This window comes from Protopterus annectens, chromosome 4.part0 (assembly GCF_019279795.1).
Source record: "Protopterus annectens isolate FY-2018-M chromosome 4.part0, PAN1.0, whole genome shotgun sequence".
NCBI classification, from domain to species: Eukaryota; Metazoa; Chordata; order Ceratodontiformes; family Protopteridae; genus Protopterus; species Protopterus annectens.
This window is the reverse complement of record NC_056733.1, coordinates 201,005,456-201,029,335: the sequence shown is the minus strand read 5'-3', so window position 1 is coordinate 201,029,335 and position 23,880 is coordinate 201,005,456. Positions and strand designations below refer to the sequence as shown.

Below are 23,880 nucleotides of genomic sequence, written 5' to 3'. Positions count from 1 at the left end.
TTACCCTCTTTGCAGATTGGCCTTGGTGGCATGGAAGATTGCTGTTCAGCACAATCTTGTTATTCAGGCAGTTTACATTTCCTCAGAAAGGAACACAGTGGCAGACACATTGAGCAGATCCATGGCATACCCTCACAAATATATGCTAAACAGGAAGGTCTTCCTGAACATTGTCCTTCACTAGGGTATTCCACAGATACATCTTTTTGCCTCCACCCACAACAAACAGCTCAACATGTTCTGTTCTGGTCTGTTCTAGGGTCCATGTCCTCAGGCATGGAAGACAGATACCATGGCTTTTTCTCTATGCTTTCCCTCCCCTATCGCTGTTGCCAATAGTCCTCTATAAAATTATGAAGGACAAGCCAGAAATCTTGTTGGTGACCCCCCTTTGGCCCAGATGGCACTGGTTCCCCCTTTTCTTCCACTTGGCCAGGGGCAGTCATCACAAGTTACCACACAAGATTGACCTGCTCATACAGGGCAAGGGCTCTCTCAGTCACCCTCCTCTCCAAACTCTACAATTAATCCTTTGAGTGATAGAGTTTTGATTCTTTTTAGGTACCACTTTTCTGAGGACATGCTTCAAGTTTTATAGGGGACTATAAAAGCAACTACTAGAAAATCTTATGTTTCAAAATGGAAGAGATTATTGTTTGTGGTGGAAAAAGAAAAAAACAGGACCCTTTTCAAGTGGGGATCCATATTGTTGTCTCTTACTTGTGTGAATTGCTCAGCTCTGGCCTGGCATACTCTTCTGTTAGAGGTAATTTGTCAGCCACATCTGCTTGTTTGCCTATAGATCAACTCTTTTCAGCATGTTTTGAGATCAAACAATTTTTGAAAGACATCCTAGAGATTAGGCCACCAAGAAAGCCTGTTTCTCCTTCTTGGAACCTGAACTATGTTCTGGAACAAAACATTGCACTTGGAAAGCTGCCTTGATAGTGGTTCTTATATCTGCTAAGAGAGTTTCTGAGCTGTATTCTTTGATGGCTGTTCACCCTTCCTTGTTTTCCAGGGGGATAGGGTTACTTTTAGAACTAATCCTTCCTTCATGCCCATGGTGGTTAATGAATATTCTCTGAACCAATCCATCAATCTACCATTCTTCTTTCCTCCTCCTCAAAATATAGGGGAAAGAACTCTTCATTCATTGGATGTAAATAGCTCTGTTTTACCTGGACAAGACTAAGGACAGCTCTTTGTGTCTTTTCAAGAAAACAAATTGAAGTTGCCAGTCTCTAAGCAAACCATTTGTTCCTGGGTTTCCAAAGCCATTTTTGTTTTTACTCTTTTCATGGGAAACAGCTGCCCATCTCTCTCAAGGCTCATTCCACTAAGGCTAGGCTGCAGCTTACTTTGGGGCCTCATTCAAGGGTTTGGATTTTAGAACTATTCCCAAGGAAGCTGCACGGTCCTCAGTTAACAAATTTGCTAAGTATTACAAGTTGGATGTGTTTTCTAGGGCCATCCTTCAGGACTTGGAGCACAGCTCTGCTCCTTCTTCCTCCTCCCATTCTTCTGATCAGTTTTAGTACACCATCCCATCAGTTAGTAATACTGCAGTAGTGATATTGGAAGGCATAGTCCAGTTGTGTAACAACTAAGCCTATTAGTAGAACCCGTACTAATAACGTGTGCATTATTACACTTTTCTGATAACGTTTGCATTATTACACCCTACTGATAACATTTACATTATTACACCCTACTGATAACGTTTGCATTATTACACCCTACTGATAACATTGCATTATTAGACCCTACTGATAACGTTTGCATTATTACACCCTACTGATAACATTGCATTATTAGACCCTACTGATAACGTTTGCATTATTACACCCTACTGATAACATTGCATTATTAGACCCTACTGATAACATTGCATTATTACACCCTACTGATAACGTTTGCATTATTACACTTTTCTGATAACGTTTGCATTATTACACCCTACTGATAACATTTACATTATTACACCCTACTGATAACGTTTGCATTATTACACCCTACTGATAACATTGCATTATTAGACCCTACTGATAACGTTTGCATTATTACACCCTACTGATAACATTGCATTATTAGACCCTACTGATAACGTTTGCATTATTACACCCTACTGATAACATTGCATTATTAGACCCTACTGATAACATTGCATTATTACACCCTACTGATAATGTTTGCATTATTACACCCTACTGATAACATTGCATTATTAGACCCTACTGATAACATTGCATTATTAGACCCTACTGATAACGTTTGCATTATTACACCCTACTGATAACGTTTGCATTATTACACCCTACTCTCCTCTTTTTTGAGGGGTTGTTTCATCCTTCCTGGCTGAAGTGGATCCGTTACTTTTCTTTTTCCTTCTCGTTGCAGGACATGTACATATGTAAATAGTTACCTCTCCCTTTGCTTCAGTGTTTGGTGTGGGGTAAGCAAGTTCAGAAGTAATCCATCCTTGTAACGTCCCATATGTACCTCCTGCCTTTGGGCTTAGATCATACATTAGACATATGGCACGAGGAAAGCACCCAGGCCTTGGTATGCTGACTGAATGCATGGCTGTCCTTGATGGTATAATCCATCAGTAATGTTGCAGCAAGGATCAGTACAGCATCCACACTGTTCTGTTAAGTTCTTACGCAGCTGTCTTTCTGCGTACATATGGAGTATCATGGCTGCACAGTAGGGTAAGACTGTGTACAGTGTCTTTATCCCAGTGTATTTTTTATTGAAAGAATTCACACAGGGCTTGGCTATGCCATTCTACAGCATGTCAACCCTATTTCTTCCTTGTGGCTTTGAGACAGAGACCAAATTTGAATATGGAGAGGAGAGTGAAGTGTGATATATCACTTCTTATATTTGGTTTGTTGTTTGGTCAGGTTATGCATGAGAAGTGTCCACAAGGATCAGCCAGTTTACTTTCTTACTAAGTGAATAAAGCCATCAACATTAGGTAACATGCATGCATTTTGTACAGTAGCAGATTACTGAGAAATTAATTTACTAGAAACATATGACAGCATCACATTGCAAAACAGGCGTATTACTGAAAAGTGCAGGTCAAGATAACTGCAATGTTTCCACAGTGGAAGGCTGAAGAATGTGCCATCTACAGAGATTTTCTTATTTTCTTTCCAGTCAAAACTTTTAGCAGTGAGCAAACAGGCCTACTACTGAACTAAGGAATGGTGAAAAACAATTCTGGTCTACTGTGAACCAAGTAATCTTTTATTTTTATTTTTATTCATGCTTTCGTAATCAGGTTAGTCCAATGAACCTATGATCGAGACCAGAAGTGGTCGCTTTAATGACATGGGTAGATTTCTCCAGGGCACTGTCTCCTGCTCTGCTTCCTGTTAAGAGGTAAATGTCATGTCATCTCAGGGCAGGGTACACTAGTGAGAAGCAGGAATGCGTTCATGTGACTAATAAATTCTGTGTTGTAGTATTACTGGAAGGAGGTTTAAAAATTCCGTAAGTGTTAACCTTAGTTGATAACCACCTTATCTGCAATAACTGCAGATGCTGAGCATCTCTGGTATAATATTACAGTTCAAATTCAAAAGCACTTCAGTTTTTTGGATGCTAGTTAATTTTCATTAGACCCTGACTTGATCTTGCTGTCACTTGGATCCTAGGTATACTATGCACCTGGAGAGGATGTTCAGAGAAAAGCGAAGGGCTAACTATCAGATTCAGAAGTGAGGAAGGGGAGAAATGAGGATGAAATGGCATCAGATGCTTGCAACTGTCCTGTGTTCTTCTTTAAGGCTATGTGACAGAGACTAAACTTGAATATGGAGAGCTGAGTGAAGTCTGTTGCAGGACATTAGTTGCAGTAACAACTTTATTTGCTTGGCCTTATATGGTTAGATGTAATTCCATGAAATAGCAGACGGTTGCAATAACTGGATACTAGGTTTGTAAAGACTTAACAACATATATAAAATTTAGTTTCTAGAGTGCCAAAGAAGTTTATTTTTATAAGAGACAGCTAGCTACAACAACTGGATTTTTGTTTAGCAAAACAAGTAAGCACATTTTTGATGATGGGATCAAATTTTATCAAATATATTTTCAGACCACAACTTTCTGATTGTCACAATTAGTGCATTATATATTTTTTTATTTACTCAGAAGACAGGGTATTTTTGTTTAAGATCAGATTTTCTGAAAGAGAAGTCTATAGAAAGAATAGTATTTTGGGTATGGAAAGTCCATTTTAATTTAAGGTGGTTGTATTAAATGTGGTTGGAGTGACTGTGAGAGTTAAAACTAAACTGGGTAAGGGAACATAAATGGAGAATAAAAGTTATGAAAAGGAGAGTAAGAAGAGATGCTATAATGTCTTACAGTGGGTTAATATTTCTGATGATATACAATTATCAGAGGTAGATACATTGATGGTTGTTGTTCTTTACATTTGGGAACCACATTGGATGAGAAAGTATCAGGACTGGAGGGAATTTTATGTTTACAGAGAGACTTTGTTAGTAGTCTACAAGACAAGATGCAAGGTATATGTAATTTTTTTCCACAGAAATAAATAAGAAGGGTAGAAAATAGGGACTTTTGAATGAGATGTTTGATTAAAAGCTCAAGTCAAAGAATGTATTTGTTAAAAACCTACATGATGCCTTTGGAGATGTAGCTGAGAAGTATCCTTTTGGTGCCAGAGAATTTGAAATCCTAGCTGATGTGCATGTTTGTTTTCTGTTATGTGGGGAAATCTACTCGTTCCAGTGAAAATTGGGATTTTATACCAAAGTATAGAAAAGGGTAGCATAAGATGATTTCTAGTTTCTGGTGTTTTCGTGTTTTTTTTAATAGTATGTGTACAAAATGAGTTTTAGAGCAATACATAAAGGATCATGATGGAAACTTATCAGATGGATGGAATCAGCAGACAAGGTCTTATGGTAGGATTGGAGTAGAAGCTGATGGAGAGATGGTGTGGAAATTATTTAAATAATGAGGTATTGCTGCACATTTCTAGGCAATTTCAAGGTTGGCATGGATGTGTCACATTATGAAGACATTCCTTTTTGCACCAGGTAGGATGTCTTGGATCACATTTTGCATGCTAGGACACAGCAAATGCATTTGGTGGAGCAATTTTTGTTTTAAAATATTTTTGTTTGAAAGTTAGCATACAATAAGTTATCCACGAAAGGCTCATTAACATATTAAAATGTAAGAGAAAGAAATTGCACCAGTGAATAGATGGAAACAATTGTTCGTGTTTTCTTTTTTTTCAGCTTACCTAACAGTTCAACAGTCTTTGAGGGTTTTTAGAGTCAAATATTTGGAAGGAAGAGATGTTTAATTATGTTTATTTATTTGTTTACTGCGTAAGCCCAAGGGATGCAAGTATACATTTTCAGGACTAACCTGTCTAGTTAAGCAACTTGCTCAGAGTCACATAGTAGACAAGTGAAAGTGGAAGGAATCAAACCAAAAGCAACTCATTAACAGCTCAAAGCCTTAATTCTCTGTGCCAGACTTATGTTTAGTATTTTTGAGATTGACTTAAAATGTATTTATTATGGAGTACAACAGAATATGTTTTTGTCAAAATTATAAGAGGACATTTTGCATATATGCCTTTTTGTATCAAGATGTCAGTCTGCTTTCTGTAACCAAACTTGCAATTTTCGGACTTGCTGCATTGATCTTATGCTATTTAAAGTGCATGTCCAGAATACAGAATGCTTATTCATAAAATGTATATGTGAAAGTGATGTTTTTAGTGCAAATACAGTAAACTCTTAAGACCTTACTCCTTTTGATAAGTGCTGTGGGATTATTTAAATCACTTGAGAGCTGCTACAAGGTCAGATAAGTGGGATTTTGGTTTAATGTCTCATCTGAAGGACGGCAAACTCAGTAGTGCATTATGGTAGGATCACAGAAGAACTATGTCACAAGAGAGCCCCGTAGAGGAGACTGCAACTGGCATCCATTGCAGATAGCCCCAGATTAAGACTATTCCTTTTCTGTTGATATTCTTTGCCACCGTTGTCCTGTTTTGATTTCTGTCACAACCCTGGTGCTGATCAACTGGGTACACATTTACCCACTCTCATCAGCAATTATTCAGCATTAATTACTCCCCTTGTCTCATCTCCAGGTGTGAAAAGTGATCATTCCCTCATGATTCTGATTCCTACAACAAATCAAAAGTAGTCTGAGATGTGTCATTCAGTGCATTCTGCCTGCAGATTTGTCTCCAGTTGTGTACTATTTAGACTGCATTTACAGTATTCACATGTATCAAAATGTATCAAAATATCAGGTAGATAAGGAAGGAAGAAGAATTAACAATGAGGATGCCAGACAAAGGATATCAAGAAATTCACCTTAAAAGCAGAGAAAAGCAAAGCTTGAGAAGTGAATTTGGACATCCTTGCATATAAAATCTAACAAGCTGTTCTGATGTAGTACTACTTACTCAAAAAAAAAAAAACTTGTAGGAGCATGAAGTGTTTTACTGGATTTGAAAGCCATATTTTCATCTGTCACCCAGACAGTGAGGAGAAAGTAAGCATATCCCTGATGGGGCAAGAGCTTTAAAAACTGTCAAACACTAGTCTGTCATGTGTGTGTGTGTGGCAATGAGAAGTGTTTAACAGGTTTTAAAGTGGTTTACATTTCTCAATAATGTATGTGTGATGCCCATGCCCTACCCCAGCAATCAAGGAGCCTCAGTCCTCACCACTAACACCAGAGAGGGCATCTCATATATGAGGAAAGGATAACAAATACACAATAGTAAAGTGCAATTTCCCTTAAGAGCACACTGAGATCACAGTCAGTCCGGGGCTGGTCGCTCCCTTGCTCCTCGGTCCCCAATAAGACTCCCCACTGGCACAGCTATAGGGTCCAGATCTCAACCTAGCTGGGCAAGCTAAAATCTCTCTGTCCAACCAGTGCTTTGTGTCCCTGCCCAAGTAGCTGACACACACACTTTGAGATCAGAGTTTACACAACCACACAGACACTTCTGGGGAAGGCTGGCACAGGTTCTCCAGCTGTGCCCCTTTTACTCAGACTATACGGTAGTACCACTGGCCACCACCCAGCTAATATTTATCAGCTACTCAAAGGCCCTTAAAAGGGTGTCCAATTATTACTGTGCAATATTAATATCCAATTGGCAGTATAGCCCAGGGCTAAAGCTATAGGAGTGGCTTTGTACAAATTTATCAAAGGCATACAAGTACTCTAAAGAGCTTAAATTATCTCTACACAAATTAGCCACAGTTAAAAGGGTTTTAAAATATTTAATAATAAATAATTAAAACCACAAGATAATATTTTCTACTATACAGTGCTAGTCAAAAGTTCAGAGATCACACAGAAATACTTAAAATAAATCAGAAGTACAGTTCTGACATCACAGAAAAACACTTAGTTTAAACTTTATAATTCCTAGCTATTAATACAAGAAAACACATTTCTAAAATAACTTACTGATATAGAGCAACAGGCAGTACTGTGAGTTGGATAGTCAGACAAAAATGCTTAATAATCTCTGGTTCCCACTGTTTAAATTGAAATTGCAGTTCTACTAAAACATTACATCATCTTTTTACACTTCCTGGAGTTCCCAGGCTGACAGAAACTGCATTTACATTATTTTACACTTAGAGCAATAAAGGACATTCCACATGTAAATTCTGGTCATTAACGTTAGCCTTAAAACAATAGGCAGGAAGCCTTCATCTAGCCGGACTGGAGCTGACTTGTAAAACATAAAGGCAGTGATGAAATAATTTTAATTTCAAAGGACTAACAAGAAATGCTTGACTTAGCTTTCTTTACAGCAGATGGCAATATTGCCACATTGTTTAAAAGTTCAACATTCGTATTTACAAATGATCGAATTATCTGCACAATCCTATCTGGCTAGGCTGGCAGCCTTCACCCAGTCTTCACAGTATGTTCTGTGGTGAATGCTGCATGTGCTTCAGCCTGAGACTACAGCATAGCATCACTGAGAGCCCTGCATAACAATGCTTGTTACATAGCTCCTTGACTGGCATCAAAGGTGCATAACAAGCTTCTCTTTTTCTGATTTCAGAGTGTAATCAACTCCTCTATGTATAACAAGTTTGTTGTAACATATTTGCTAGAATTCTATGCAGCAGTATTAACACCAAATGAGAGTTTTATGAGCATATTTGATGGGGTGGAAGAATCACAGTGTTCCTGATACAATGTCAATAAGCTAACCAGATGCATTTTTGTCATATTAGCATATTTGTAAGAGATCCTTCCTTGATGGGTCTTGTGGATTTTTTTCAGCAATCAGCATTTGATTTTTTTTTCTTTTTTCATGAAGTTCTCATGCTTAGGTATAGGCATGCATCTGTGATGCATTCCATCCCCAGCGGTCTCCAGTTCACCCTAGTCACTCGCAAACCCCTCCTGTAAATCATGAAATAATAGAGATTTACCACACCTACTGTTAGCAAAGTCTAGCATTTGTTAGCAACAGAAGTTTCAAGTCCATATATACTAGTATATACTTGCCCAGCTAATTGGGAGAACTCCCAACAGCCAAGGCCAGCTAGAGGGCTTTCCCTTTACAAGGGGACTGTGACAGGCTATTCAGATCCATCAAGAAAATCTTTAATGTTAGATATTATACATACATTCTTGTCATGTCATTTGTTGTATATATATGATATGACTCTCTTGGATGGGTCCTGTGGTTGGGTTAAATCCCAGGTAATAACCAAGGTGTAAGGAACCAGAAAGTCATAACAGCATGAAGCCCAGGAGTCAGAGTCCTGGACCATGGTCTATAAGAGACCTACTATCCGGACCTGTACTCAGATTGGTAATACTTGGAGAAGGGGAGTACTTCAGGCCAAAGGTCATTGTGACCAAGTCTGAAAGGTAAAGAATTTCAAGTCCTGTGGCAGCTACCCATAGAGAGAAGATAACTTTAAACAAAGGAAATGTTACTGGCCAGATAAACACAACTATCAACCTCCTGTGGACTGAAGTATGCAAATGCAAATCATGCTGTTTCTGGGGACATGGAAATAGACCACCAGCTCATCTAACAAAGTAGCACAGCTGTCTCTGGGACATCCAATAAGACTGTGCCTCCTCCAAAGGTTATTAATGCCTTCTTTCCTCAATTTCTCCTCCAGAAAGAAACTGGGCAAAGAAAGGGTTTATCCAAGGATGAAATCAAAACTACCTTCTCTGAAGGCATGAGCTTCTTATGGAAGACCCCACACCTGCAGGTCTGAAACCATGAGAGCAATTGAAAGAGGAAGAGCCACTAAAAAGGAAGTATACCCAAAGATGAACTTTAGCTAAACCTCAACACCACTGGACAAGCCAGTCAAACATCAGATAAGCAAGCCTGCTAAGTGTGAGATTCAAGTTCCCTGTAGGGAAGGGTATCTTCAAATTATGATGGAGAAAAAGCACTCTTGATGCAGCCAGCCAGAACTGAACCTCAGTCCTGCCCTACACAAGAAACAATAGGCAGAAGAATGCCCATGAATTGTCATGGAAAACTGTGACCCAAGCATACAGGCAAAGTAAACATCAGAAAAGACTAGCAACTGACCAACTAAGACTGGACAGGATCAACTATGTGCTAAGTGAGAAACATGGTCACATGAGAACCCAAGGGAAGTCTTCCCTGTGCTGCAGGACCCTCCTAAGGACCAAGCTAGCAAACTAGCTGAGTAACTGAAGAGCTCCCAGACCAGACCTCAAGGCAGACCCAAATGTTACCAAATAACTTTAGGCATAAACCAGCTCTGTGGCACAAAGGGATAAAACTATGACCAAGATCCAGACAGTATAGGATTGTCCAACAATTTAGGTGTTGAAAAATCTGGCTGGGGGATGAGTAGTGGATGCTGACTTGTCCATTCTTGGAGGAAGGAGGCAGATTAATCCTCTGTATGGCCTAAACCCAGTGGATATGGCTATTTAATTATGTAGCATTACAGGCCACGGCATGCAGGTCCACCAAGCTATACACTCACACAGAAGAGCACATGGGTCACTGGAGCAGCATTGTGACTGCCATGCAATACAGTAAGGAATAGGGCTAAGTAGAAAATCCTAATGGCTTCCTGAATGATGACCACAAAAGACTGGCTGAAGTATATGTGATAATAGTGAATCATTTAGGTAGCAGAAAAGCTGATGATCAGCAGGTACAAGGAGGAAAAGAAAAGTAATATAATGTAGGTCATTCCTTGGCAAGACTGAGAAGAGCTTCGAGTACTGTGCAAATACAGAAGTTCAAATCCACACCTCACTCCTCCATCAGACACACTAAGAATGTATTTCATGTATTTCCCAAAAACTAGTTAATAGAGACAGAATCAGCAACAGGGGAAAGAACAACATGGCAACACCACCTAGCCCCAAAGGGAAAAAATGACTATCTCCAGCTGTGTAACTGGAGATTGGGAAGAAAAAGAAGCAGAGAATCGTAATCCTACAAGTGAGTAAAAGGGGTGATCTCCAAGGTGCCTTATCTCTGACATATCACATGAGAGGCAGTCTGTGGAGCTGTAACTTCGGGAAGAGATTGGAGGAGCAGCTGTAAATGACTAACAGCAAGTTCTTACAAAACTTGACAACTACTGAGAAAGTAAAGTGTGAGAGTAAGATAATGTTCTTTGGTGCCATTTTATCTCTGCAAGATTGTCCGATCTAGCTAAACTGCAAGTATTTCTGCATTCTTGAACTGTTTTAAACTGTTTAAAGTTGTTTTTGCACCTGCACTTTTAAAGTTTGCCCTGTTTGTGGCATTTACCTGTTGAGGCTACACACTCAAGTGCGCTAGCCTGTGTTACATATTTATTGCATTTTCCTGCTGTTTGTTGCAAAAAAGAAAAACAAATTATCCTTGTTTCCCATCTTTCCTGACCTAGAGTAGTCCAAATACAGGCTTTGCTATATTCTGGACTTTTGGAAAGTTCCTGTGTTGCCGATTCCCTTTCTTGGATAAAGGGAGGCTTCTTTGTTCACCAGTGGCAGTGGGGAGCTTAGAGCAGCCTATCTATCCCTGGAGGAGAGTTTCCAGCACAAGAATCTGGTAGTCCATTGGCCGTTTTGGCACAATTTCTAGCTCTTTCAAGTCCCCCTGTAGAAAACCTGCTTTGGCGCGGTTTTTGCGCTTGTTACTACTCAGCCAAGCTCCTCGTGGTCCTGCAGAGTGGTGCTAGCAGCAGAGAGGCTAAAAGAGCGACTGCTAACCTGATAAAAGTGGGGGGCTTTTTGCTGCTACTACCTGGGCGACTGTCCAATCTAGCTAAACTGAAAGTATTTCTGCTTCTTGAACTGTTTTAAACTGTTTAAAGTTGTTTTTGCACCTGCACTTTTAAAGTTTACCCTGTTTGTTGCATTTACCTGTTGAGGCTACACACTCGAGTGCGCTAGCCTGTGTTACATATTTATTGCATTTTCCTGCTGTTTGTTGCAAAAAAGAAAAAAAAAATATCCTTGTTTCCCGTCTTTCCTGACCTAGAGTAGTCCAAATACAGGCTTTGCTGTATTCTGGACTTTTGGAAAGTTCCTGTGTTGCCCATTTCCTTTCTTGGATAAAGGGAGGCTTCTTTGTTCACCAGTGGCAGTGGGGAGCTTAGAGCAGCCTATCTATCCCTGGAGGAGTGTTCCCAGCACAAGAATCTGGTAGTCTATTGGCTGTTTTGGGCCAATTTCTAGCTCTTTCAAGTCCCCCCTGTATAAAACCCGCTTTAGCGTGGCTTTGCGCGATTTTGTGCATAGCGCGGCAACGCCGCTTAATTGGGTTTAAACCATTCTCGGCTCCGCAAAGTCTGCTCTTCACTTTCCCTTAGAACTGATCTAGTTCTCATAATAAACACCCTATTCCTACTCTAAAGCTTGGCACTTGCTCACTAAAGCAATTATATAAGTCAGCACTAAAAAATTAAAAGCACTACACCCTCACAAACTCCTCTTGAGTACCTTGTTCCTCATTGACCCTTTTTTCAATTATAAAGGAATTCCCAATACTATTCTAGCATGTTCAAAGGTCAGTTGTCAATCTCCTCTCTGGTCCAGCTGGTGAATCTGGGAATCTTGAGGCAATGTTACAACTGCCTCATGTATACAGACAACCCTCTCCTCCTCCCAACAAATTCCAGCACATGTGAGAGATGCAACCATATAGCCAAACTGGAGGTTAAGCTCTCTCAACTCAGTACTGGCGTAACCAGTCAGGAGGAGAAGGAAACCACACTCACTACAATTCCAGTCTCACATAGACCTACCACGACAGCAAACCAAACACATAAACACACAAAAACATACTCGGAGGCTCTGAATAAAAATCTGCCTAAGCAACAGAGACCTCTAAAGCAAACACCCAAGCAACCACTACCCCAAAACAAAACACGTGCAACACATAGCTCACAAAGCCAGTGTGCCAAACAGTCACAGCCCTTAAGGCTAAACAACACACCTGATACACTTGTAATAGGTGACTCTATTGTCAGGCACACTGACGTCCCGCTCACCAGGCTGAACAAGGAGAAGGTCACGGTGAGCTGCCTGTCAGGCGCTAGGATCCGCCACATAACACAAGCACTCAGGTCACTCCAAGTCAAGTACAAATATGACTCAGTCATTGTCCATGCTAGTGTGAATGACCTGAGACGTACCTCCGTGGACTACATGAAAAGAGACATAGAGGAGCTCTCTGAGCATGTAGCCCAGGCCAGTATGACCCTGACTTTGAGTAGCATCTTACCCTCACCAAGAATGATGCCACAATATGAAGACAAGATGATCAATTTCAACAACTGGCTTAAGTATTGGTGTCATTCAAAGGGGATCCAATGCCTGTCAGCCTGGGATGACATGCTTGACAAGCCACGATGCTTCACTAGGGACGGCTTGTACCTGTCACCCCTGGGCTTTCAGATATTGGCAAAGGCTTTTGCCACCCCCATAGTGCCTTTTTTAGGCAAGGCTTAAAAGACAAAACCCACCTCCACAGGTATCACAAGGGATAAGAAACTAAGAGTAATGCTACTCAATGCCAGAAGTCTAAACCTCAAGATGCACGCACTCGAAACTCTCCTTAGCATGGAGAACATCGATATCTGTGCAGTAACAGAAATCTGGTTCAAGGCTCCCGCGAGCACCCCAGCACTACCAGGTTATACCTCATACCATGTTTTTCGGCCCCATAACTTGGACCGAAACACAAAAGGAGGGGGAGTATCAATATTCGTCAAAGATACCCATATCTCCAGGTTGGTGGCACAGCACAAAGCATCAGAGACTATCCATGTGCAACTAACAGTGGGTAAAACTGCCTTCCAGTTTATAGCCTGCTACAGACCACCCTCCCAAACCCAGGAACCCCATTCGGCCTTCCTGAGAACAATGGAAAATATGAAGGTCTCTCCAAACACCATTATATTGGGCGACTTCAACTACCCAAACATAGACTGGGAGCATTACTTTAGCTCCAACACCCTAGCCCAAAGGTTCCTAGAATTTATAAACTCAAATGATATGGAACAACTTGTTACCACTCCCACAAGAGGGGAAAACATACTGGACCTGATCATCACCAACATGGGGACTCTATGCTCCAGACCAGAAGTGTATCCCTCACTGGTAAGATCAGACCATAAACTAATCTCACGAGATATTCACATCCCGACCCCAGCCTCTGCCTAGAAAACCACAGTGAAAAACTTCTCTAAAGCAAATTTCACACTCCTCAAAACCGAGGTGGAATCCTTCAAAGCCCCCGGGCCCATGGAAAATACGGCCCAGACCGCAGAATCCTTTATAAACGCATTCTATGAACACCTTCAGGAATGCATGGATCATGCAATCCCAAACAAAACCAAGACCCAATCCTCCAAAGGCAGGCGTCCTGTCTGGTGGACCCCAGCCATAAACAGACTATACAATAGAAGGAGGAAGCTACTACATGATAGGGCAAAATCCCAAAAAGGGAAGGCATCTCTGATTAGTATTAGCAAAAAACTATGGGCACTCATAAAATCGTCTAAGGCCTGCTTCGAGAGAAAAATTGCACAGGACACTAAGGATAATCACAAGGCTTTCTTTAGTTATGTTAGGAACCTGGGTGGGAATTCCCAGATATGCTCAGAATTAGTCCAAAATGACAAAAAATACACCGAACCCACAGACATTGCCAACATCCTAGCTGACAGGTTCAGCGCAAACTTCTCCCCCCCTTGCCCACCAAAAGGGCAAATATCTATCCCAGCAGAGTGCTGCCCCCCTGACATCTCAGATGCTCAAGTAAGAGCCGTCCTCTCCAAAGCAAAAAACACAGCATCAATGGGACCAGATGGTGTCCCGGGCTGCGTCCTACATGACCTCCAAGAAGAACTAAACCCAAACATAAAACTACTGTTCAATCTCAGCCTTACTACAGGATATGTACCCAAAGAGTGGCGTACAGCAACAGTGGTCCCTCTCCACAAAGGTGGTGCCTCAATGGATCCTGGAAACTATCGCCCCATAAGCCTGACTAGCTTGGTCTGCAAAGCTATGGAAAGGATCATCATGGACCTCATAAATAAAGATATTGGGGACCTACAGACACTGGATCCTACCCAGTTCGGCTTTGTTAAGGGCAGATCCTGCCTCTTAAACCTGGTCGATTTCTTTGAAACAGTTACCAAGACCATTGACGAGGGGAAGGTGGTCCACGCAGCCTACCTAGACCTCACAAAAGCCTTCAATACAATACCCCACTCAGGCATTATAGATAAGCTCACCAGCTTAAATATAAACCCCTATGTCACTAGATGGGTTGCAAACTGGCTTAAGGACAGAACCCACATGGTTAGAATTGCTGGAGCCAAACCAGTTACAAGTGGTGTCCCACAAGGCTCAGTCCTGGGACATCTCTTGTTCGGTATATATTTCTCAGAGGTACAGGCCAACACAGAAGGACTATGGCTGACCAAGTTGGTAGATGACTGCAAACTGGGTGCCATAATCGACTCTCCAGCTGACACAAGCATCCTACAAAAGGGCCTCATAGAAACAGACAACTGGTGCCAGAGCCATGGCCTCAAGCTAAACTCCAAAAAGTGTATAGTCATCCCCTTTGGCAAAAACAAAGTGCCCACAAATTACCACATAAATGGTAATCCATTAAGTACAGAAGAAGTAATTAGGGACCTGGGGACCCAAGTTGATAGCAATCTCTCATTCGACAACCACGTGGCCAAAGTGGTTAGAAAAACATTTTATATAGCCCACCTAATCATGAAGGGATTCACATCTAGATCGGGGGAGGTCATCGTGCTTCTTTACTCATCCCTCATCAGGCCCATAATTGAGTACAATGCCCCTTTTGGGATGTACCTTACCAGACACCTGCAGCAACTGGAAAGACCCCAAAATTACCTCACCAAGAGGATCAAAGGGCTCAAACAGATACCATATGCTGCCCGGTTAAAGAAACTCCAGCTCTACTCAGTGGCATACTACCTGCTCAGAGGCGATCTGTGCTTGATGTATAAAGCCATGTCCAACCCAGAATTAATGGACATGCTGCACCTCAGAAAATCCAAATCCCATCGAGCTACGCGCTCGAGAGACTTGAACCTCAGCACTGGAATAAATAGGACATGCTGGAGGGACAGATTCATAACCCAGAGGCTCCCTTCACTCTGGAATAAAATCTCAGTCCAGGTTAGGCAGAGTCCCCCATTGACTCTCTTCAAGAGGAATCTTGATGGGTGGATGGGAAATCGTAGATTTACTCCGGGTATCACTTCTGTGTCACTGTTAGACAGAGGCACAGTATACTAACCTCGAAAAAGGGCATAGCAAAATTCATTTAAAATGGGTGGCGAAAGCCAAACACACTCTGGCTAGGCTTGTAAATGCCCTAGGGGAGATAGCCTAGTATGAACCTATGAATCTATGAACCTAAGAGGAGACTGAAATGTGACTGTTTGCCTAACAAGGTCCCACACCATAGTAATAAGAAGGCCATGCAGATTGAAGACCCTCCCAAGGACCATTCAGGAAATAGTTTTGACCCATTGGCCCAAAACAAGTGGCTGTCACTAAGGAGGTATAAAATATATGAACAGGACATTCCAGACTCTTCAAAGACCAATGCGAAACTGATTCAATAGATGACATGACTCAGAAGATCCAGTCACACATTTTTGACCCCCTAAGGAATGTCTCTTCTTGTGGCTTCAGCCGTGACAGTCACCTCCTTCCTAAACACAAGTTAGCCCAGACTAGAGTCCAGGCCACAGTGAGATGACCAGGAGGAACACCCTCTCTTCCAGTGGTTTCAGCAGGAACTAAGTAAGGAGTTGGAAGGGACATTGGCCTTGAACCTCGGTTGGTAACAAGCGCCCTTCTTTGACAAACAGGAGAGTAACAAGATAAGGGAACAGTTCCATCAATAAGAATGGGCCTGCCTCCTCTCAAGATGGCAAGTGATTAAACTCTTCAAGGCTTGGCCATAAAGAGCATGTCCTCCTTGAAGGGAACATCCACATTTAACCATCCTTTAGTGAAGGACAACCTCAGCAATATTATTGAGCTTAGGCATATACTAGAACCTGAAGCCCTAGCCATTGCAACGACAAAATCCAAAATACCTAAGCACTCACCTGAATATCTATAGACAGAATTTTGTAGAGGCTGTATCTGAGGCCAGACTTCATGAAAAACTCAATCTTTCCCAGTAAAAGTTCCATTAAAAAGGACTGGGATCTAGATATTTGAGATACATAGGCTGTATCTCAAAGCTCAAGTGCAGCAAAGGAATGTATTTTGTTGCCACACCTGTCTCAGGCTTAGGACTCCATTATCATGTAGCATGCGAGGAGTAGATCATGGATTGTAGGACCACAGACAGTGCACTTGGCACATGCAAGACTCAGCCTAAGGATGCCTGAAATTAAATCACTCCAAATGGATAGATGCCTATAGTCAGAATCTGCCTTCTTTAGGGCTGCAGAAGCAAAGTGGAGATGCCTCCATGTTTTCATGGTAATGTCCTTAAAGGCTGACACTAAGGGGTATGACAATGGTGCTGAGTGTCTCTGTACCCTAGGAAAAATGGAAGAAAGGTGATGTGGGCGAAATCACACCCAGATATTATACACCATCAGGTCTTTCCCAAATAAGAGGACACTCAAAGACAAGCTCAAATTCTTCATGTCTCCCAGTTTCAACCACCTCACCATCAACAGGTTCCCAGCAGGAGCAGCAAAGGAGACAGATCTCCATGTCTTCCAGCAACCCCAAACAAAGGATCTCATAATGGCTAGCATGAGTGTTTGGTATGTGTATACTGGGTGTCTGGTAAGGGTGGCATGCAATGCCTGCTTCAGGCCTGCTAGCAGCATGTTACCAAAGTTCATAAGGGTGACATCTTGCACATATGGCTTAAACCTTCACCAGGAATCAAACAACTGTAATCAAACAATTGTCTGATTTGTTGAACCTCAGTTGTATACCAATTACTGACTCATGCAGTGTCTCTTCAACAAGCAACAACCTGTGCTACTAGGCCTGGAGTGTGTTTTCAGAGATGGTGTCTTAACCCAGAGTACCCCTATTCCCTGACCAAGTGAGCTAAAGGGCTGCATCCTGAATTCAAGATCAGTAGCCCCAGGGCTGATCCAGTCAGTCAGGGGACAAGTAGTGCAAGTACCTGAAGAGGTGGTGTACCTCTCATAGGCCTCTTCCACACATCCCTCATGAAAACAGAGAACTGGAATGAAATCCAGACAGGGGGAATCCCCATTTCTGTGAGAACAAGGAGGCCATGCAAAAATTCAGTCTTACCTATTGGATGATTGATTACAAGTCAGTCATCCACATGAAATGCCAAATGAAGAAACTGTAGTCGGCATGTTAGGTGGCAAGAACAAACCATTTGCCTTCCCTATAAGAGCTTCCTCCATCTTGTACTGGATTCAGATGAGCTTTATCAATCTCCAAAAACCTAAAATCAAAAGGATTTGTCAATACATGAATTTTTAAATGTGACTGCATGAATCAAGATTTGAACTGCAGGAATGGCAGAAAATGGTGGGCACAGGAGATAATCACTTTTATGAATTTAGCAGATGACATTACTGTACATTTCATCATTGATACATGCCATTTCCTGAAAGTGGGACTGTGCAGAAAGTTGATTCTTAATGCTGAGTGGTAAAGAGGATGACCCTAATCCAAGAACCCATCAAATATAGCCCTTTTTAAATCCTTTATTTCTTTTTTATCCAAACATGCTTTTTCTTCTTTCTTTATCCTCTTTGACTGGCTATTACTGGCATTATGGCCTATTATTCAAGCATGACTTGGCCAGCATATATGTAATCCAGTTAGATAGCAGAGGTTTTAGCCGAGTTTCTAAGTTATGAACTTGTTAAGTTAAATTTTAGAAAGTGTCTTGATGCAATATTTTAAAAGGCATCATGCTGTGTGCAGAACATTTCTTGCTTTCTACAGACAATAAATCCCTGTATATATTATACCCGCATAAGTGTGCACAGGTTCACATATAAAGCTATCTGCTTGGGTGGAGGGGAAGAGAGTTGATATAATAACTGTACAGTGACCATGAGAAAGAATCGTCTACATCTTAATGCTTCCCAACCAAGTAACACACCCTCTATTCAAAGAAACAAGGTGGTTGACGATTTATGCCCTTTGTAACTCATCCCTCTAAAAGGCATCTCTTAATATCGCAGTAATACAACCAATGCTTTGCATAGAGAAACACTATGATCCACAGATTGTCCTTAGGTGTCTGCTGAACCCCATGCCTCAGCCTCTGATGCACTTAGACACGGCTGTGCCAATGTTCAGCTACATATGCATTCAAGTTTAAATAGTTAGGCTATCACCACTGCATAGACTGTGATAAGATTATACATCCTCCATCCATGCTAATAGCTGGCCTGCACCTCTGGGGAAATTAATTAAAGCTTTAATTGTTAGACGTACAGCAGTGGTTTGAAGACCCAAATAAACATGAATGTAATGCAAAGTGGGTGAGTAAACTTACTAATACTTCTAAATGGACCAACATATAGAAACATACAGAAAGATGTTATAGAATCCAAGTCTTCAGTGTTATGACATGTGAAATGCTAAGTTATTAACTACTAAAGTAATGATATTGTTTTTGTTTTGTGCTTCTTTTACCTACAGGGACTCCTGTGTTAGTTGTTGTACCATGGGTTGTTGTGAAGTACCTGTATGAGAACAGACAGTAAGTATACAGTGTGTGTGTGTGTGTGTGTGTGTGTGTGTGTGTGTGTGTGTGTGTGTGTGTGTGTGTGTGTGTGTGTGTGTGTGTGTATATATATATATATATATATATATATATATATATATAAATGTAATATATAAGTGACATTTCCATTTAAATCTGCAGAGGGACCAACCTGAGTGGTTAGATAACTCAGTGTGACTGCCACTCAAGGAGAATTGCCTGCCAGCTCTCTTGTGTAGATGGAATGCACTGTTTTTGCAATGTTGTACATGCAATTCTTCCTTGGGGGAAGTGCAGGAGTCCTATCTAGTAAGAGAGTGGAGGAGTTCTAAACCCCATGTCTGAAGTAAGATTGTAACATTGCATATAAGTGACAGTTGCAGGGTTGCAAAGAGTTGCAGTAGTGGTTAAATGTCTCTGTATATAAAGAAGCAGTTAGAATACAATAGCACACTGAAATAATAAACAGAAACTCCTATGGCCAGCTCTTCATGGGTCAAGAGCATAATCAGTTTTGATGCTGTCACTTAACAATCTGAACTTTATATTACTAGTTGCTGCCTACAAAGAGGAGTCAGACTGTGGGGTGTAGGTGGGTGCTAAACTCCTGTTGCTTGGGCAGAAGGACACAGAAACATAAAATTGCAGAGAAAGACACTTGGCCAACAAATTTTACCCATATCTCCACCTCCTCAGTAACATGCAGACCCTACTTAAACAGTTGTTTAATTTTAGTCATTCATCTTCTCCTAAAATTGCTTTATATCTGTCCCATACCACCTTAAATTTTAGAATATTAGAAAACTGTAAGTCTTTGAAACTACACTTAAAACATCAGTTAACAATAACTTGGCTATGCTCTTGTACCTCTCCTGGGATAACTTAAATGCTACCTCTCTCTCTCAACCTCTTTCCTGGGCCTCTTTTCTCTCTGTATAGCCTCTCTACTCACTAAATATCTCACAGGCCTCCTGATATAACTACAGTCTGGTCCTCTGCAGTTTGTACTTCAAAGTACCTCCTACACTTCTTGTCAACCTCTTAATTTACAAAAAAAATCTGACATAAAGCTTTGTTTCATTGTCGTATATATTAATCATAAATAATCTGTTTTCATTTTCTTGTCCTCAAGTTTAATACCGTATAACATTTTTATTCTGATGTTTACTATTTTCATATTACTGTCAAACTGTGTGTAACTTGTATAGACCTAATTGTGGTATTGTTTGAAATATATTAATTATTGTTTTACTGTTTACTCATTTTGTTGTCGAGTTTTTTTTCCCTGGGCCTATGCTGTAAATGGACTTGTCTAACTAGCTGGACTGCCCTGGTAAACAAATACAAGCAGTAAATAAACTACAGTGGTGAGCAAGTATACTTATCATGACAGATGATCCTCGAAGAGAAGTCAAAATAACAGTAAATTATAACATTTCATTTTTATTTATATTATGCATTTTAATCCTTGGCCAGACAGCTTGTCAGCAGTGCCTTCGCTGCTTTGAAGACCAAGACTGGGCCTTGCTTAATGCATTCAAGACTCATAAACAACCAACATCGCTGGGAGCATTTTTAAGTTCTTTGACCCTTCCCTGGCCCTTTTGAGTATAGTAAACCATTGGGGCTTGTATAACAAAATATTATTATAACCAAAAATCCTAGATGTTTATAGTTAAATAAAGGATAATAAAGGTGTGTAACCCTTCTTACAAGAAAAGGGGGAATTAACAGGGTAGTTTTACTACTTTGGAGACCTCTCCTACAAGACTTACTATTTTGTAAGTGTACACACAGGTAAACTACCTTCTATAGTGAGGATCACAGTAACAGTAAATCATAACATCTGGACAGATTCCCAAGCAGTGTTACCACCCCCATGGGACGTGGTTACAGGATTCCTTATAGCTCAGTCATGTCAGAACCTATTCTGCCCATGGATTATATGGTCAGCTTGTAGTGTTTTATGAAAGTATGTGACAGCTTCTACAATGCCTTGTGCAGAAGCACTGATGAAATGTGCAGATGTAACTGCTATTCTAATGAAATGAACTCTGATAGTGCCTTGCAGATGTTTATTGCATTTGTCAAAGTAAAAAAAAAAATGAAACACAGTTGGCCAACCATTTATGAAATTTAGACCTTTTCTTTTTTGAATGTGAGAAACAAACACTATGATTGGTTCTTCTAACTTCTTTTGTTCTTCTCCTGTAATATCTGAGTTCCCCACGTGCAACAAAAATATGCTGGAGATATTCTTCTCTATTGTGGTAGTTTGGAGAAAAAGTGGAAGATGTGTAGACTAATTCAGGTGCCACCTTGTTGATCATAGCCTTGCTCATCAGGTGTCAGCAGGTCAGGGCCCACACATCAACAGAGCACACTCATTAAATATACATACCAGTTAGTAGGATATATATTAGAACATTGAACTGATGAAATATCGAATGACCTAAAGGCCGAAAATGCCAGACCTCGAACTTGATATTGTAGGGGCTGTGCCCCCCCCCCCCCCGAATATATATACCGACTCCGATGTCACATTACAGTGAGGAAAGGGCAAATATTCTGATCTTCACTGTACTGCGAGCTCACAAAAAGCATATCAAGGTCTGGCATTTTTGGGCTTTAGGCCGTTTGATATTTACACTTTTCGATGTTGTAATAGGAACCCAGTTAGCATACATATTCATTGAGAGTGTTCTTGCAGATGAATTGGAGGATCTGTCTTATATAAGGTTGTCTTGTCCTTATATAAGACAAATTTCACAGTTTGAAAATAGATATGAGTGTGTGAGTATGTGCTTTGAGTTTTAATCTGCTTTCTTGCAAGTAAGGTGAGTAGTGTGAGTGTACTATCAATCTTATGCAGGAACTACTCACCCTTTTATAAGACAGATGCTGGATTGCCTATATCTGTATGATGTTCTTCATCTCACATTGCTGCAGTCCTGACTATTGGGTAGTCCGCTGTCCCAGTTGGCCCGAATACCAAAGTATAAGGCTGACGTCGGTCAGAGGCGCATTAGACTGACGTCAGGACGTCAGAGTACAAATGCGCATGACCGACGTCATTTCCTCAGTCTTTTTTGCCGCATGGTCCGATGCAGAAGCAGTTTTGCGAGTGCAGGTTGGCGTTCTGAGATTTTCCGAAGTCGGAGTTTCAGACCGAATCCAAGTTGGCTAAGTACCCCGTTGGGGAATATTTTGGTTTTTTCTTGCCTCAGTATTTTACCGGATGTCAGAAAAAGTGAATAACTGTATTTCTTGTGGGAAACAGATACCTCATAGGGATTACCATACCTTGTGTATACCTTGCTTAGGGCCTGAGCACGACGTTGTTGGCTGTCGCTCTTGTGCTAGGTTTAACAAACGCACTATTAAGAGAAGATTAGATTGTGCCAGGTTAGTTTTTGGGAAGCGGTGTAATTATAAAATGCCGTCGGATGCTCCGACGCCCGCTTCGTCAAAAAAGCGCAAGGACAAAACAGCTAAGCCTAGGCTGGAAGAACCGTCCGTACCGGACGTCGGTTCTTTAGAGGGCTCGGTGGAGCCAGAGGTTCAGCCAGAAATCTCCTTGGAATCCCAGGGGAGACTTTATTGCTGCAAGATGTGACCTCTCAGGAGGTAGGCCAGGCGGAAGGGGCTTCTCAGGTAGCTGTTCTTCCCTCCCTTCCTAAGGTGGTTAGGCCCTCCCCTGCTGTTTCCAAGGCTTCTCCCAGGGGCAGGCCAGGTTTTGTTTCAGGTGTTACCCCTAGTTCTTCAGGGTCTGTACCTAAGAAGCATATGCTTAAGATGGCAGAAGATTTGATTACAATGATTAGAGGTTCTATGCCCCCTCCTGATAAGAGGCCTAGGGTGGAACCTGAGCTTGGAAGTTTTGAGCAGTATTTGGATGCTTCTGAGTCTTCGGCTGAAGACTTGCAGGAGTATTCTCCTTACTCTGATTCTGATGTAGATGATTCTACTCCTTCTGCTTCTCCTCCTGAGGATTTTTCTTTTTCAGAGACTCTTCATTCTATGCGGGAGCATTTTAAATGGGAAGGTCAGGATTTCTCTGATTCCAGGAAAAGGCTTAGAGAATTTTTATTTCTACCTCAGCATAGGCCTTTAGCTATTCCTCCTGCTCTGAATGTGGTGGAAGATGTTTTTGCAGAGGCTTCTCTGAATCCTGATTCTTTGCCTCCTGCTCCAGTTAAACCGGATAGATATTATAGGGTGCCTGAAGCTCATAAGTATCTTTTTAAGAGTCCTAGGGCAGACCCAGAAGCTGTTTCTCAGGGGCCTAAAGGTGTTAAAGCTTCTGTTGTTAAAAATCCTGTTCCTCCAGATAAAGAGGCAAGGGCTTTGGATAGATGGGGAAAGAAAGTGTATACTTCTTCCACTTTAGCCATGAGGGCTTTGAATTGCCAGTTTCACATGTTGAAATACCAAAATTATCTCCTTTCACAATTAAAGTCTAAGGTAGATGCTCTGGCGGAAGGTATTGAGTGTAAAGAGTTGCAGGATTTGGTTCATGTTTCTGAACAGGTGGGTAAGCATTCTTTGCAATGTGGTTTTGATGCTGTACAGGCCTCTTC

The 23,880-nt window shown here is 41.2% G+C and overlaps 1 protein-coding gene across 4 annotated transcripts in view; it reads left to right on the top strand.

Moving 5' to 3' along the window:
- Positions 1-23,880, top strand: part of GCGR (glucagon receptor) — a 1,613,162-nt gene that overhangs the window by 1,285,465 nt on the left and 303,817 nt on the right. For all 4 annotated transcript variants that reach the window (XM_044068203.1, XM_044068202.1, XM_044068204.1 and 1 more), the window contains exon 9: positions 19,237-19,297. In XM_044068203.1, coding sequence (XP_043924138.1) covers positions 19,237-19,297 — 61 coding nt within the window. The remainder of the gene's footprint in view (positions 1-19,236; positions 19,298-23,880) is intronic.